Source organism: Parambassis ranga, chromosome 16 (genome assembly GCF_900634625.1).
Source record: "Parambassis ranga chromosome 16, fParRan2.1, whole genome shotgun sequence".
Taxonomy (NCBI): Eukaryota; Metazoa; Chordata; class Actinopteri; family Ambassidae; genus Parambassis; species Parambassis ranga.
The window spans coordinates 11,740,097-11,754,851 of record NC_041036.1 but is presented as its reverse complement, the minus strand read 5'-3'; the positions used below and the strand labels follow the sequence as shown (position 1 = coordinate 11,754,851).

The following is a 14,755-nucleotide window of genomic DNA, read 5'->3' as shown; positions in this document are numbered from 1 at the left end:
TTTTCCACGTGAGCTTTTCTCAGTGTTTGACTGCTGTAATTTTTCAGACCATGTTTGACAGCCGAGTGGCTGTTCATTATGTAGTGCATGTTGTAGTGTGTAAGTTAGAATTGATTATGTTTTTGTGCTTACTGACATAGAGGGTCCATGTGGGTTACCCTTTAAAAAACCTACATAAAAGCCTCAAGCAGCAAAAGTGTTGCAGGTCCTGCAGAGTTTACTCTGTCCTCCCCCTATAGGGGCCCCAAGGCACAGAACTGCCGTAGAAGCTTAGACACAACTGAAGTCCACAAGTAAGTCACGAGTGGTAAGAGGAGACATACAACTCCAAGGCACTTTCTTTTGTTTTGATTCAGAGTGAATCAAGCTGATTTTAACTGAGCAAATGTCTCACAATTAGTGAGTCCCATCCTCTGTTCTCTTGTTTCACATGTAGCTAAATAGAACTTATCAGATATAGGAGAATACATGGACATCTATAAAAAGTTAGGGACAATGACACATTTTTTAAGCAATGCAAAAAATTTACAGATGTATGACATGTACACCTTTTTTGAAAAAACAAAAATCAGCCCAGGCCTGTCCCAATTATCAGTTACCTACCAGTCTCAGACACATATACACATACACACACTCAAACAAACACAATAAACAAACAATTTGTTAAAATTCACATTTTGGCTGATCCTTTAATTGAATGTTACAGCCTCTCATTTTAACACAGATTGTTCAGGACAGGTGGTTAAAGATGTTTTTAACAGAAGCAGTGCATGCTATGTCAATGACAAAGAAAAAAAAACCACCCTGATACGTGTAAGGAGCTGCAGCCTAAGCTTATCATGTGATGGTGCTGAAATGATACCAGCACCTCAATTTATCCATGTTTTAGGCAAGAAATTAGCCTCAGGTTAAACCCAAATGTGTAGGACACAGGAATATGAAACATATAATACTTTTTAGTAACCAATATAAATGGGGAGTGGTTCACCCTGCAAGAAGAACACAAGTGATACACATGTATATGTATAATATATATTATTATTTACATCTAGATTACATCCCTCAGTCATATTATAATAAATTTATTTTCTTATGATACAAACCTGGCTAGGAATCTAAGGCTGCTAACAAACTTAACTTAACTCAACTCAGTAAACAAAGCGTAATGTAATGCACACACCGATATGTAAACATGAGCACAAGGTATTAAAACCGTGACAAAACCAAATGAAGGCGCCGTGTTTACCAAAACGTTTCATGCAAATGTCAACCTGAACTGCCGATTTGCATTAACAGGGGAAAAATAACGATAATGATTTTAAGATGTAGTCTCTCAAAAATGTTTAAAAAATGTTTTTTTTATACTAAAAAAAAAATTATACTGAGTGTGATTTTACACCCTGAGATTGCTGATGTTTAGACACTTTGGATGAGTATCATATCAGGTTTGAGGTATTGAAGACCGTTCAACAGTTATAAAATCAGTTCCTCACCTAATCTGTTCAGGCAACATGAACAACACACCGTGTTTTTACTTGTTTGCAGGAAAATCTGAAAGTGAAAACATCCTCCTTCCATTTATTTTGTGTCTTTTTCAGAAATACAATCAAAAACACGCGATAATGTGTCATTCATTATTTTTTCCATTGTGTGCTGTGTTGAAACAAACGCTCAACAACATGATCCTTGAAATAAAAGAAAGATGAAATGTCTGTAAAAACTACATTTCCAGACTACCTGTGGGCTGGTGAAGCCCTTGTACTGTGTATCAGTGTTTGTGATAATGACACAAGGCCCGTGTGGGTGAATTTCCAGAAAAATTGCTGAGGTGTGTGAGTGTGTGTTCACATTGTGCAACACTTGTTCTTGTGTGTGTGAGAGTCTTTAAAGCGGAGTCTCTGCTTCGAGCGATACTTCTCCAGGTAGGTCAGCTGTTTACTGTTGATGGCTCCACGACGCTTCCTGAAACACACACACACAAAAAACACACTTGTTTGTCATTTCAGCTGCTCCAACATTTTGTAGGATGTCGTGTAGAGATGTACTCACTGTCGGATGAGCTGAATAGCATCTTCATACTTCATCCCGCTTTCTATGAGAGCCAAAGCGACCAGCACAGGAGCCCTAAATGAGCGAGTGCAAAAACACAGTGAGTCCTCTTTGTGTCTGCAGCAAATCAATTCAGTAATGTGTCTTTATGAATATTTGCATGTTTGTGCATCTCTTTACCTTCCCAGACCCGCCACACAATGAACAGCTACACAGCTTCCTGGATCCTCCTGAAACTTCTTCTTCAGCAGACTCAGCCAATCATCAACCAGCTTACTGGGTGGTGGGGCTCCGTCATCAAAGGGCCAGTCCTAAAAGAGAGGGCCAAACACTGACTGTGTCCCTCTTAGTGTTTATTGTTTTTTAAATGTAGTATATATTGTGTTTGTTTGTGTTCTTACCACAACTGTGATGCCATCTTTCTCTAGAGGTGTTTTGTCATAAGTGATGTCACAGACTCGGACCACTGTTGTGGCACCGTAACGCTTGAGGTCCTGAAAGGACACACACACACACGCACATTCATGCATTCACTTTCAGTTATATGTATCCTATAACACTTCTGTTCTTTGTCTCACAGCTCTCACCTCTATGAAGGAGCCCAGCGTGCTGTCTGTGGGGTTGTGTGTGATGAGGAATCTCATGTTCTTGTGGCACAGTTCTACTGGAGCAGGACGGTTCATGGTGGCAAGTGTGACCTTTGACCTCCCAGGAGGGCCTCTAACCTTTACAGGTGATCAGTTAGTGGTTAATCATAAAGTCAAAGAGCACAAATAAGCATGAGTTCATGTTTATATCTTTGCTTTGGTCACAGTATGTTATAATTTCAAATAAACAGCTCAACCATTAGCAAATAAATTAGCTTAGTCTAGCTATACGAGTGAAAATACATGGCAAGAAAACATTTTTTTGGTATGTAATTCCTTGTAACACCACACACCATCTTTCCCACATTTTGTTTTCTGGAAAGTAAAAACAACAAACAGTGTGATACTCAGAGTGAGCACTAAGCTAATCTTCTAATCAGAGTCTTGGCAACAAAGTAAACACACATCAAACTGAATAAACACCTTTGCAGTCCACGCTTGCAGTAAACGCCGAATGTGTGTGTGTGTGTGTGTGTTTTATTTCATTTGCTTGCTTGACTGTTTTTGGTGAAGGCTAGGCTGCTTGATCAGCACCTCACTCTGAAGTGTTAAATTAACTCCCATCATGCTGTGCATGGTCTCTGATGGTGAAAAGGGTGTAGAACAGCCCTCAACCCTCAGTGTTGATGACACATTGACACCCATGATGAGTGCTCACTCCTTTAAATTTGCTTAACTTTAAATATATTAAAATATATATACAAATATAGTTCAGTCTTTGTAGTTGTTATTAAAGGGGAAATAATCTTAAAAAAATCACTGTATTTCTTTCATGCAAAAGTTACACACAAATGTTTATGTCTAGTATTTCTCATTATCCTGCTGTATTTTTGAATGTAACGCTGGCATTGGCCTGTCTTCTTTGGTGCTTCTTGTCCAGTCTCTGTTCTTGCCTTCAGATTAACGTATTCATTATGATTCAATTATGATTTGTTATGAGTTTTCCAATAACCGGAAGGTTGGTGGTTCGATCCCAACTCCTCCCTAGTCATTGTTGTGTGTCCTTGGGCAAGGCACTTTACCCGCATTGCCTCCAGTGCGCTCACTGGTGTGTGGCACTCTTTGCTGAGCAGCCTTAAGCAATTTCTCTGATGGGATTATTAAAGTATTTAAAATCAAAATCAAAAAATCAAAATTAAACAAATGCAGAAGGTCAAATTGTAAATGTGAATAAACAAAGCTAGAGATGACTTAGGAGATACAAGTCTAAAAAATAAATGAACCTGCCAAACTGCTCTGTCATTTCACAGAACAGGAGGCTGGCAGCAACAGGCTCACACTTTCTAAGAACTACAGTGAAGCCTCTTCCCAGCGATACCAGCACTATGATACTACGATAACAATGACTCTTGTTTACTGTTGCTTCAGTGGGTGCAATGGTTGGAGCCTGAAAATTCAGTTTCACACTAAGAGTTCTGAATTTTTGCGTGAAACTGAAATTTGATGATAGATCATTTTGAAGCTTGTCCTGGAACAATGACCGTATACTGAAGCCTTAGAATTACATGGTTAAATGCACTAATCCCCTGTATACAGTATTAAACGTGATATTGACTTTATGTCTTTGGACATACATACACAAAAGGTGAATTTTAGCAGCTGGTTTAGATCATACTGACCAACCTAAAAAAGAAACCACAGCATCATATAGCCGGCCAGTCATTAATGAAGTGGAGGTAAAGGGGGCACCCCTATATTTAGTCCAGATCTGGTGACCAGTCGCCCCTCACCTTTAGCTCCAGCTGTAGCAGTTAGCTGCTGTGTCTTCAGCTTCTCTTTGATCTCTGGGTGAGTCTGGACTTTCTGTGTGTTTTGCAGTTGTTGTGATTGTTATTCCATCAGGTGTGTGTATCCTTATAGTCCAGGATGCTACAGTTTGTCAGCGTTCTTTTTGCTTTATGTCTGTGATCGTCACTGATCCCGCTCTTCTCTTGTCTCTCGGTAGCTCTCTCTTTCCTTCTGTCTCCAGTTAGTGCCGGAGCTCCACTTGTTACCCCATCAGCTGGCTGGTTCAGAGCACGGAGGCCAGTTGTCTTTCAGGGTTCATGGCCCCTGGACTGCATGGTGCAGCATCCTCCTAGACCAGGTCTAGATGTGTTGAGCGTGGCAGTAGTCACCAGTCTGTCGCACAAACTCCATCAACTGGCGGTTCTGAAGAGCAAAACAAAGAGCAGAAAAATAAATGTGGTGCTAATGAAGTAGAAACCTTAAACTATTTTAAACTAACAATATTTTTCTTATTCCAGCCTCAAAACAAAACATCGGCTCATCCTTCAAGAGAATAAGAAATAGAGCAGTTGTTTTCTGTAAATCTTTCTTGTTCAGTAACAAAAACTGAGATCTGGTTCCAGGAGGTCCCACTTGGGAAGTAGTTCAGTGAGAGAAACATGAAGGAAGATGGTTCAGGCTGTAACCCTCCACCCGCTCAAACACTCAGACAAACAACCAGGGAAAGCCCAGAGTTAATCTGGGTAATCTGTGGTCACCTCTTCACCTCAGCTCCAACACACACACACATTCATAATCACACACAGACTTACTCAGTCACTCTTCCAGAAGAGTGTAGTCTGTTCCAGGTTGTTGAATTCATCCTGTGTTACCACTAATCAGAGGTCAGCTATTTTCCATAGAGTCCAAATGTGAAAAATCAATATTTATTGTACAAAAAATGCTGAATGAATCCAACAAAATGTCACTTTGGACTGTGAGAAACACGACTTGATAAAAACAGCATGAAATGACCTGACAGCAGCAGTACTTCCAATTAAAGGTGTAAAGCCGCCTTCTGCTCCTCAGAGAGCAGTTTATGTTGGAAAAACAGGTGCATCCTAGCTGTTTGCTCTACCATAGGCTAAGTCAGGGCCCAAAGAGAATAAAAATGGATCTCAGTATTATTTTAGAGGTGCCAAAGAGTGTCTGTGAAGTAAGGCTGACTGAGCCACGGTAAGCTTGTAGCTTTACAACAAGACAGTAGTGGTGGCCCCACACAGGATAAACCCTACAGCAGTGCAGTCACCTCTGCAGACAGAAAGTTGTGGTTTTACTATAGAAGAATTAATCAGCGTGAAAAAGTCCCGACACCTCAGTCTGAACCTAACCGCTCCTCTTACCTCAGTGGAACAGGAAAATCCACAAAGCACTGACACAGTCCTGCAGAAGCAGCAGTCCTACAACAGTCAGAATGCTGACATACAACCAGCTGACTGCCTGTTATAGTAAACCCCCGAATACCTGCAGCTGTATTTATAGCTCTATCTATACCAGTGGCTGATTCTATGACACATCACATTTTTGCAGCAACAACAGTCTGCAGAGCTGCTTCACTCCTGCCTTCCTACTCTCACTGAACTCCTTTGATTAGCTTGATTGCCAGCTGCCGCTCCCTTTAATTATCTCGTTTATCTAGTTTTCTCAAAAGCTGTGAAACCTGCTATGACACTATGTCAGAATCAGGAAGCTGTATGTGATCATTATCTATAATCAACCGTCACGCAGCAAAGTCAATACAAGTGAAGACTTACCGCTCAGCTCATCAGTGTCATCTCCAAACACAGAATAAATGTGTTCAATTCTTCTGCAGTGGACGTCTTTTCCTGCTGAAAGACCAGGCAGAGGAAATAAGACAACAACCTGTTGCTCTGCCCCACTATGACACTAACCTATGCACCTCTCCTCATCCCCTCTGGCCCTGCTCAGTAAGCCTGGCTGCATGTGCCAGTTGGTAGCTCTACCTCGCTGTAACAGTGCAGTGTGCTGGGCTGAGGATCTGCTGTGAGCTGGTCTAATCAGGCTGAGCAGCCATCTGACCCTGACAGCCCTGTCACCGCCAGAACACTCTACAGTTAATGCTCTTACATAGAGAGGAGAAGAGCCTCACCCCCCCTCCTCCTCCTCCCTATCTTCCCTCCACCTCCTCCTCCTTTTCCATTTCTTCAGCCATTCTACTCTTGCCCCCCCCCCTCCCTCAGCAGCCACTAAAGAAGGGGTCCCTTACCCTTCCAGGAAACCCATGACTGCCAATCAAGCCTATGATCCTTCACAAAGTAGTGACAAAATTAACAGGAAGTTGTGTTTTTTGTTTAAATATAACTTGTTCAAATGTTCAAAATAATTGCTCTCTATATGTGTGTCTGCCTGGACCTGCTCTTGTTTTCCCTTCCTCTCTCCCTCTCTCCCTCTCTCCCTCTCTCCCTCTCTCCCTCTCCCCCTCTCTCCCTCCTTCCCCTCCCTGAATCGTCTAAAAATAGACGGTCCTTTGAGCCACCAGACAGATTGGACAAGTCAACTCATTGAGTCCCAGTTCAAGGAATTAACTTTCTCTTTATACTACCAGGTTTGTTTGTGTTCGCACAACCAGAAAACAGCGTGTAAGTCTCCACAGCAACAACAGTAAATGAGATTGCTTAAAAGAAATACAAAAGAAGAGTTTAGGCAGACAGGTTTTTAAGGGTCATTTTTGTCTGCCAAGTTATGGTATAGACATTAGAGTCACATGGCAGTCACAAGCACAGACCTCACCTCACTATCAATCACTTGGAGTGGACATGACTGGTCACCCACACACAGGGCTTTGAAACCACCTCTTACTAGCTAAAATTAGCTGAAGCACTACTTGAACTCTTTCCACTTCTTTGCATTGAAATGTGATGTTTACTGTTCATGGCTACATTATATTCTGTGTACTGCTTCCTTAGAGCTGGAGACAGACAGATCAGACAGAATGAAAATATAAACAAAAACACAATATGTAATTAACTAGAACTTTGGTCCTAAGTTTGGAGATGATTCAATTATAAATATATATATATATATATATATATATATACTTTATGTTGTAGACTGTAGTCCGCTCTGTGCAGTCTAAGGCAAAATGTATTTTGTACACCTAATTTTTATTTCTGTCATCTCAAATATCACACAGTCACAGGTACTCTTTCTTACTTGCAGACCAGTTCGCTCTTGTGTGACTGTTTGTCTTGAGGCTACAGGCAGCAGTGTGGTGTCCTAAACATGGTTTATGGAAATTTGAGCTGATACCGAGTAGGTCAGTCCTCAGCTGGCAGTCTCGTGCTTTTGGAGGAGCCTAAAGGACACTTGGGTTGCCAGGCCAGTTTCAGTAAAGCAGTGGGTTGAACCACAAAGACCTTCACTTCACCTGTGGTCATCCTTTGTTCTATATAAAAAAAACAAGTGTTCTAAGACCAACCTTTTAGATCATGAAGTGAAACTATGTTATTAGTCTTCTCATGATTTTTCATCTGTTCATCAATTATCTTTTAAATGTTGTTGTATTTAAACAGGCTATAAATCATTTAAAGTACTGAAAGACACGTTTAACATTTTACTCACTGAATGAATAAATATCAGTTTGGACAACATTTAAATAACAGTGTTGTGTTTCTTAATTATTCCTCAACACTTGCACAAACATTGTGGTACTAGATCCTTCTTGGTAAGCTATTCTTGTCATTATGCAATGATTGATTCTATTTAAACCTCCAATCATCTTGATAGAGAAGCGTTAATCTGGCTCAGGATCTCCTGCTCTCATCCAGTTGTATTTGTTTCTGATAAATACCCTTCAGCAAAAACAAGTGAGTCAGTCACAATGCAGATCACAACAAGAACGACACCCCTAACTGTGATATAACAACATATTTACACTTTGTAATTCCTCTGACTACTCCAGCCTAATCCACCTCCTTAGAAGATTCACGATGAATGACTGAAGTGCAGACGAGCTGCACATTTACACTGATTTAGCAGGTTGATATATACGATTACACAGTGCGTCCCCTCCCCTGAGGTAGTTTGTAATTCTGTCCCTGCCACTCGTGCTGCTGTGTGAAATACTATGTAATTCCCTGAGCATCTAGAAAGAAACTGGATATGAAAGGGAAGTGTAGTTTCTCATAGCTTTTAGAGTGTAAGCTGCCATTCACACACAAGTGTTAATGACATATCTTTTAGCTTAAACCGTCATTCAGGAGCTCCCTGATTTGAGCTGTGTCAATACTATATTGTTACACTCAAGCTGTATTGATAATGTTTTGTACATTAGATTTGATGTGATGTATCATCTCAGTCAAAAAAGGATAGAATTATTTTTTATTATTTTACATTTCCATACAACAATTTGTTTTCTCTTACATCCTAATAATTGACCCCACGCAGCCTCCAAGCTTCATGCTTGCAGTTGACCCACCGATGGTTTTGACCGATCGGTGTCCTTTGAGGAAGTGCAGGCAGTTTAGAGCATATTGTAGATGTGACGACAGGTCACAAGCTTTTCATCCTGATGGTTTTCTGTACAAAGACTTCTCTCTTAAATACTCTTAAATAATCTACAACAAAGCAACAAAGCTAACAGCTATTGATAGATTGTTGTGTTGTATTTGTTGACCCTTTGTTGATCTGCTTGGTTGTTTGGTTGTTTGGTGAACATACTGACAGCTAGTTCATCAAATCATGATTTGACTTTTCACCAGCCAGAAATGTTCTCTTTGCAGTAAGTGAAGGTTTTACCCTGAACTCCACAGCAGAACTCGGTCCATGACAATACATCTACATACCTTTGCAACTAATCATATTATAAAAGCAGCCATGTGGTTTTGCACGTAAGCATGCACCCTCAGAAGCATGCATGCAGAAGAACTCACACATACACACAACTTACAAACAACAAAAACACGCACACACACACACAGTTGAGCATGTGGCAAGTGGCAGCAGCTGCTGCGTGTATAATTAGAATGTTTTGAAAACTGAGAGTCGGGCGGCAGCACTTTCACCTGCAGACTGAAGAGTTACCATGACAACCAGCTGCAGCAGCATGATAATACACCTTTATATACCAGTTTATATAATCTTATATAAAAAAGACTGTCTCTTACTTTTCATTTTATTATCCATGTCCTCTGTTTTTGTTTTTGGTGTAATAGACAAATCAAACAAGGTGAATAAAATTCCAAATGGCATCCTTAAATATTGTTAAAATATATTTAAGTTAATAATCTAAATTTCACAGGAAATAAAATGCAAAGAATGAAGGAACTAGCAAACATAAGTGATATGTACTCAGGTGTAAAAAAGAAACATTGTTTTGAAAAACAGCATGTGGAAAGTTTTCCTGCAGCTCCCTCTAGAGGACTCTACTGGGAAGATGATGCTCCAGGCCAAATAAAGCAAATATTTACAGAATGTGTTTACTGCCTGACAACAGGTTACATTCTCCTGTTAATGAAATTATTCTTGGGTAAGTAAAAGCCTACATTCCTCTGCAGTAGCAATATTGATTTAAAAATACATGTTATACCATCATCATGCTGTGGCCCTTTATAATACCTGCTTGGACATTATATACTTTCCTTTATAAATGTCAGTATGAGGCAATGATACATGTGGCTTGATATTGCTTCTGTGTAAACACAAAATATATAAAAAGAAGCACACTTTTAAATTGCTGCTGCTACATATAATGTCACTGGGATCACAGATCACCGAACACGTCTCCCAGAAAATGGGGCAATGATCAATGCCGAAATAGGCTAGCAGGCCAGAGCTTAGTCAGAGTTCCTATGATGTTATTATGGCCTCAGACTGACGTGAGGCTGAGTAAGAGCCATCTGCCTCCTTCTGCTCTTCAGCCACCACTAAAGAGATTAAACACAGAGCTCTCATCTGTGTGTGTGGACAAAGCAGTGGTGGCATCATGTCTTAAAGAACATTTTTACCGTGCAGTCTGTTGTGTTTCCGCCCCGCCAGCTGCTACTGTCTGCAGCATAAAGTCTAGATACGTCTGTCCAGCCCTCCCTATGTCAATATCAATAAGGAGTGTCCTATATGTCACTGACTCAGCATGTTATAGATTTGGGATTCAGAGTTTTGAGAACAGTCATCTTGTTTGATACAAATTGAAATAATATGCCAACAGCTTATATAATTATATATCATCTCAGATGCACTTCATATGTGTATTTATGTACATTTGTGCATGTGTTGCTGTGTGTATGTGTGTACTGTCACTTTTACCTGTATATTGGTGCCTAACCAACCTAATTTCCCTACAGGAATTCAGAAAATTACTAATCTAGAAGTATATTTTGTCTTCTGCAAAAACTAAAATAAGGTTTGAACTGACTTTCTGATCAGCAATATGTTCTGTAATTGCTTCCCATAGAGACTAATTCTAAGCACAACGGTCCATAAACATTTTATCTATTTGTATGTAACTGATTTTGTAACATGTTAACTCAAATGTACACATTTCAAATGATAAAACCATCACTTTTACTCCTGTACACCTGCTCAGATTCTCAAGACTTATCTGTTTAAGTGTTACCCTCAAAATAAAAATGTTATTGTTGACCAAGATTTGCATAGATTACAGTGTTGACTGGATGCTGTTAAGATGTTTTAAAGGAGATCACTGTAGGCTGGATGAGTGAATTGAAGCAGCTGTCTGAACTATATGTGACTTGCAGAGATCAAATTAATTGAATATCCTACATTAACAGGAAGGTCATCTTACTGGACTAATGGGAGCAGGCCGCTTTGCTGTGAAGAACAGATGGCTCTCTAAGATTAAACAGCTGACCTGCTCACGGCTTGGCTGAAGGTGTTTTGATTAACACCTCACAGCAAAAAATAACAAGCTTCACTTGTATGATTTTTATTTAACACCAATCAAGCTCTTTAAAAGTCACATTTTGGTTGTGATGAATGACATTTGTATAAATTATTCAAAGCCAAATTTAAGAAGAACAAAGTTTGATAAAAACAAAAAGTAAAATCTCAGAGGAAAACAATACAAGTGTCTGTGTCTGATGATTTCATCAAAGTATATTTAAATGTGTGGAAACTTCACAATGTAGTTTTACATATGCAATGTAGATTGTTGTTAAATCCCTGCAGAAATCCTCTTCTCTCTGTGGAAATCCAGCCGCCTGCCAGAAGTGGGATTAAAAAAGAGAGGGACATTTGGCCACGTGTGATCCAGGTTAGGGCTTAGACACAGATCAGATTCGGAGGGTATATAAACCAGCTCAAACACACTGCCTGTCGTGTACACGCAGAGTGGCTGTGCTATCTGACTGCTCATTAGGAGAGGAAGAAAAACAAAACACTCCACTACACAGAGAACATCTGCCCCGTGTTTGCTTGTACACCTGTGGTTATCTACTCTGCATCAGAAGCCATGGTTCTGGAGGAGAACGACTGTGACTCCGTCTTTGAGCCCCAGATCACTGTGAGTATCACTGCGAGCAAACTAGCAAACCACTCAGACTCTCTATTATTTCATCACGTGAACTCGTCTGCATGTTTGTACTTCAGGAGGAGCATGTGGAAACTCCGTATGGAGACTTCCACTGCATCGTGACAGGGACTCTGCGGGCAAACCGGCCTGTCATCCTGACCTTTCATGATGTCGGACTGAACCGTAAGTTCAAATTCACACACCCATATATATCTGTAACACATCTGGATACAAAATGAAGGTCCCTGCAGCAAGTACAAAGTGTTTGAATACTCTGATATGAGTTTCGTATGTATCGCTCTGAGGCTTTCTTTTCTTTTTACAGACAAAACCTGCTTTGAGACTCTGTTCAACCATGTAGACATGCAGGAGATCACCAGACATTTAACTGTTTTTCACGTTGAGGCACCAGGACAACATGAGGCCGCCAAAACTCTGCCTGCTGCGTCAGTACAAACCTTTATTACTGAGTTTGTAGGAATAGTTGCTAGAGTGCTTGTATGTACAGTACACATTCAAAGGTAAACACAGTGGCTTCCTACTGATGGGTAATTTGACTTTTGACCCCTCAGGCATGCCTACCCTTCTATGGACCAGCTGTCTGAAGCTCTGCCTGCCCTCCTCAAACACTTTGGGTATGTCAGACCTGAAGCTGGTGCTAAAGTCTGTTGGTTGGATTCTACTTCAATTCAAACTTTGTGTGTATTACAGGCTGCACAGTGTGATTGGTCTGGGAGTTGGAGCAGGAGCGTACATCCTGGCGAAATTTGCTGTGAGTTTAGATTTTTCTAATCTCATTTAAACCTAAGTCATTTTACACTTACTTTGAAAAATAGACTATAAACTAATTTTCCGAGTTACAGTAAGTCAGTATTTCTAAGATTGAAGATGAGTGACAGCTCTTGCTATGTGCATGGCTAATTTTAAATTATAATAAATCCAGAAGTTTTGACTAATCTGTACTCTGTGTAGCTGAATCATCCTGATTTGGTGGATGGACTGGTGCTGATCAACATCAACCCAAACGCTGAAGGCATAATGGATACTGTTGCATACAAGGTAAGCAACGTGTGTGTGTGTGTGTTACTATTAGTCTGATAGTTAATGTGCTGTTCAGTGTGCACTGGTATTCTTTATTTTTATTATTGAAACTAAATAGAGCCTAATCTGGTGGAAATATGTGTGTGTTACAGATCACTGAATGGACCCACACTCTTCCAGACACAGTCATCACACACCTGTTTGGAAAGGTAAGTCATCAGAGTCAACTTTAAGTAACCACAACAACAACAAGTGACATATTTATTCCTAAAATATGAATCTGCAGGGTAAAGACACTTCTTATGTTTGCTTTGTCTTCCAGGATGAGATTCAGACCAACCATGACCTCATAGCTACATACCGTCACCACATCACAACAACCATGAACCAGTCCAATGTGAGTCAGTTCATCCGCTCCTACAACAGCCGCAGTGCTCTGGAGGTGGAGAGGCCTGTTCCTGGAGAAAACATCAACTTCAGGACCCTCAAGTTAGTGAAACCATCACGTCCTTTGAGGGGTTTTATGAGTAACATGACAGCCAGCCTCTGTTAAATTCATGCCTGTGTTGGTTTACAGGTGCTCCACTCTGCTGGTTGTAGGAGATAATTCCCCAGCTGTGGAGGCTGTGGTCGACTGCAACTCTAAACTCAACCCCACCAACACTACACTGCTCAAGGTAACTGAACAGATAATACTGGAAGTGGCAGGCAGAGGAATTACTGGTAAAAAAGTTCCCTCTTTAAATCCTTTTTGTTTGCTTTCTCTCAGATGGCTGACTGTGGAGGACTTCCTCAGGTGGTCCAGGTTTGTTCACACATTCTATGGGCTACTTGGACAACACTGTAAGATATCTGCTTCTGATTGGTTGGACCATTTGTGTAATACTTTTTATTTCTTTCTCCACAGCCAGCCAAAGTGATCGAAGCCCTCAAATATTTCATCCAGGGGATGGGATACTGTAAGTGCAGTTTAATCTTAAGATGTTCAGTGTTTTGTTATAACTGATCTCATCCATTTTTATTAAGGCTCATGCAATATAGTAAAGCTTTCCGTCCACTTCCTGCAGTGTCCAGTAGGAGTATGACCAGACTTCGGTCACGGACGACCTCTGGCTCCAGCGTGTCATCTTTTGAAGGCCTTCGCAGCCGCGCACACACCAATGAGCTGCAGCGTGGCCGGACACACTCACATGGCTTGGAGGAAAAGCGAGGACGTGCACACACCGACGTCTCAATGGAGAGTATTTCCAATTCAAACCAGGCCATCTCCAGGTCCACTGAAGTGGCATGCTAGAGTGGAGGCTCCTCCTTATCCCATGCACTTTATACCTCACTATAACATTGTCACTCTAGTTTCCTTTCTATATCCAACTCCACTTAATTGTGCCCTTTCATCTGCACTAAGTCTGCATGAAAAGCCATAAGACCATGTGACCTCCCTCCAATATACCTATAGCTCCAGCTGGGTGTGTATGTCCACACCCCCTCATCAATTTCATCATCCTTTCTTTCTTTTTTTAAACTGAGGCCATCACATGTAATTATAATGTATTTATGAATAGTGGGTAAATAAATAACATATTCACTGATGAGGTCTGTATGTTTATAACTGTAGGGCTGTGTACTGATGATATCCAACCATGATAGTTGTGTATTAATAATTGCATGTAGTAAATTTCATGTAATTCTGTGTATATCATTGCTACAGTAAGGTGTGTTCACTTGAATTATTAAAGCACTTATTATAAACTCATCTTTAAGT

The 14,755-nt window shown here is 40.5% G+C and overlaps 2 protein-coding genes across 4 annotated transcripts; one reads left to right on the top strand and one right to left on the bottom strand.

The window, feature by feature from the left end:
* Window positions 1–1,528: 1,528 nt before the first annotated feature.
* On the bottom strand, window positions 1,529–6,553 carry LOC114448685 (protein tyrosine phosphatase type IVA 3). Of its 3 annotated transcripts, none has more exons than XM_028425811.1 (7): window positions 6,218–6,553; window positions 4,427–4,847; window positions 2,637–2,769; window positions 2,451–2,543; window positions 2,230–2,360; window positions 2,050–2,124; window positions 1,529–1,962 (listed from the first exon to the last, which is right to left on the bottom strand). In XM_028425811.1, exons 3-7 carry the CDS (start codon window positions 2,730–2,732, stop codon window positions 1,845–1,847), a joined length of 513 nt encoding a protein of 170 aa, XP_028281612.1. In that variant the 5' UTR covers window positions 2,733–2,769; window positions 4,427–4,847; window positions 6,218–6,553; the 3' UTR covers window positions 1,529–1,844. The 3 variants fall into 3 exon arrangements, with proteins under 3 accessions (XP_028281612.1, XP_028281610.1, XP_028281611.1); XM_028425809.1 differs by having other exon boundaries at window positions 2,637–2,774; window positions 6,218–6,551; XM_028425810.1 differs by lacking the exon at window positions 6,218–6,553 and adding an exon at window positions 5,807–5,948 and having other exon boundaries at window positions 2,637–2,774.
* A 5,233-nt stretch (window positions 6,554–11,786) lies between these two features.
* On the top strand, window positions 11,787–14,551 carry LOC114448290 (protein NDRG1-like). The gene is made up of 12 exons (XM_028425162.1): window positions 11,787–11,943; window positions 12,030–12,135; window positions 12,278–12,398; window positions 12,525–12,587; window positions 12,664–12,724; window positions 12,925–13,011; window positions 13,146–13,202; window positions 13,316–13,482; window positions 13,571–13,670; window positions 13,763–13,798; window positions 13,901–13,952; window positions 14,061–14,551. The coding sequence occupies exons 1-12, from the start codon at window positions 11,893–11,895 to the stop codon at window positions 14,285–14,287; spliced, it is 1,128 nt and encodes a 375-aa protein (XP_028280963.1). The 5' UTR covers window positions 11,787–11,892; the 3' UTR covers window positions 14,288–14,551.
* Window positions 14,552–14,755: the final 204 nt, after the last annotated feature.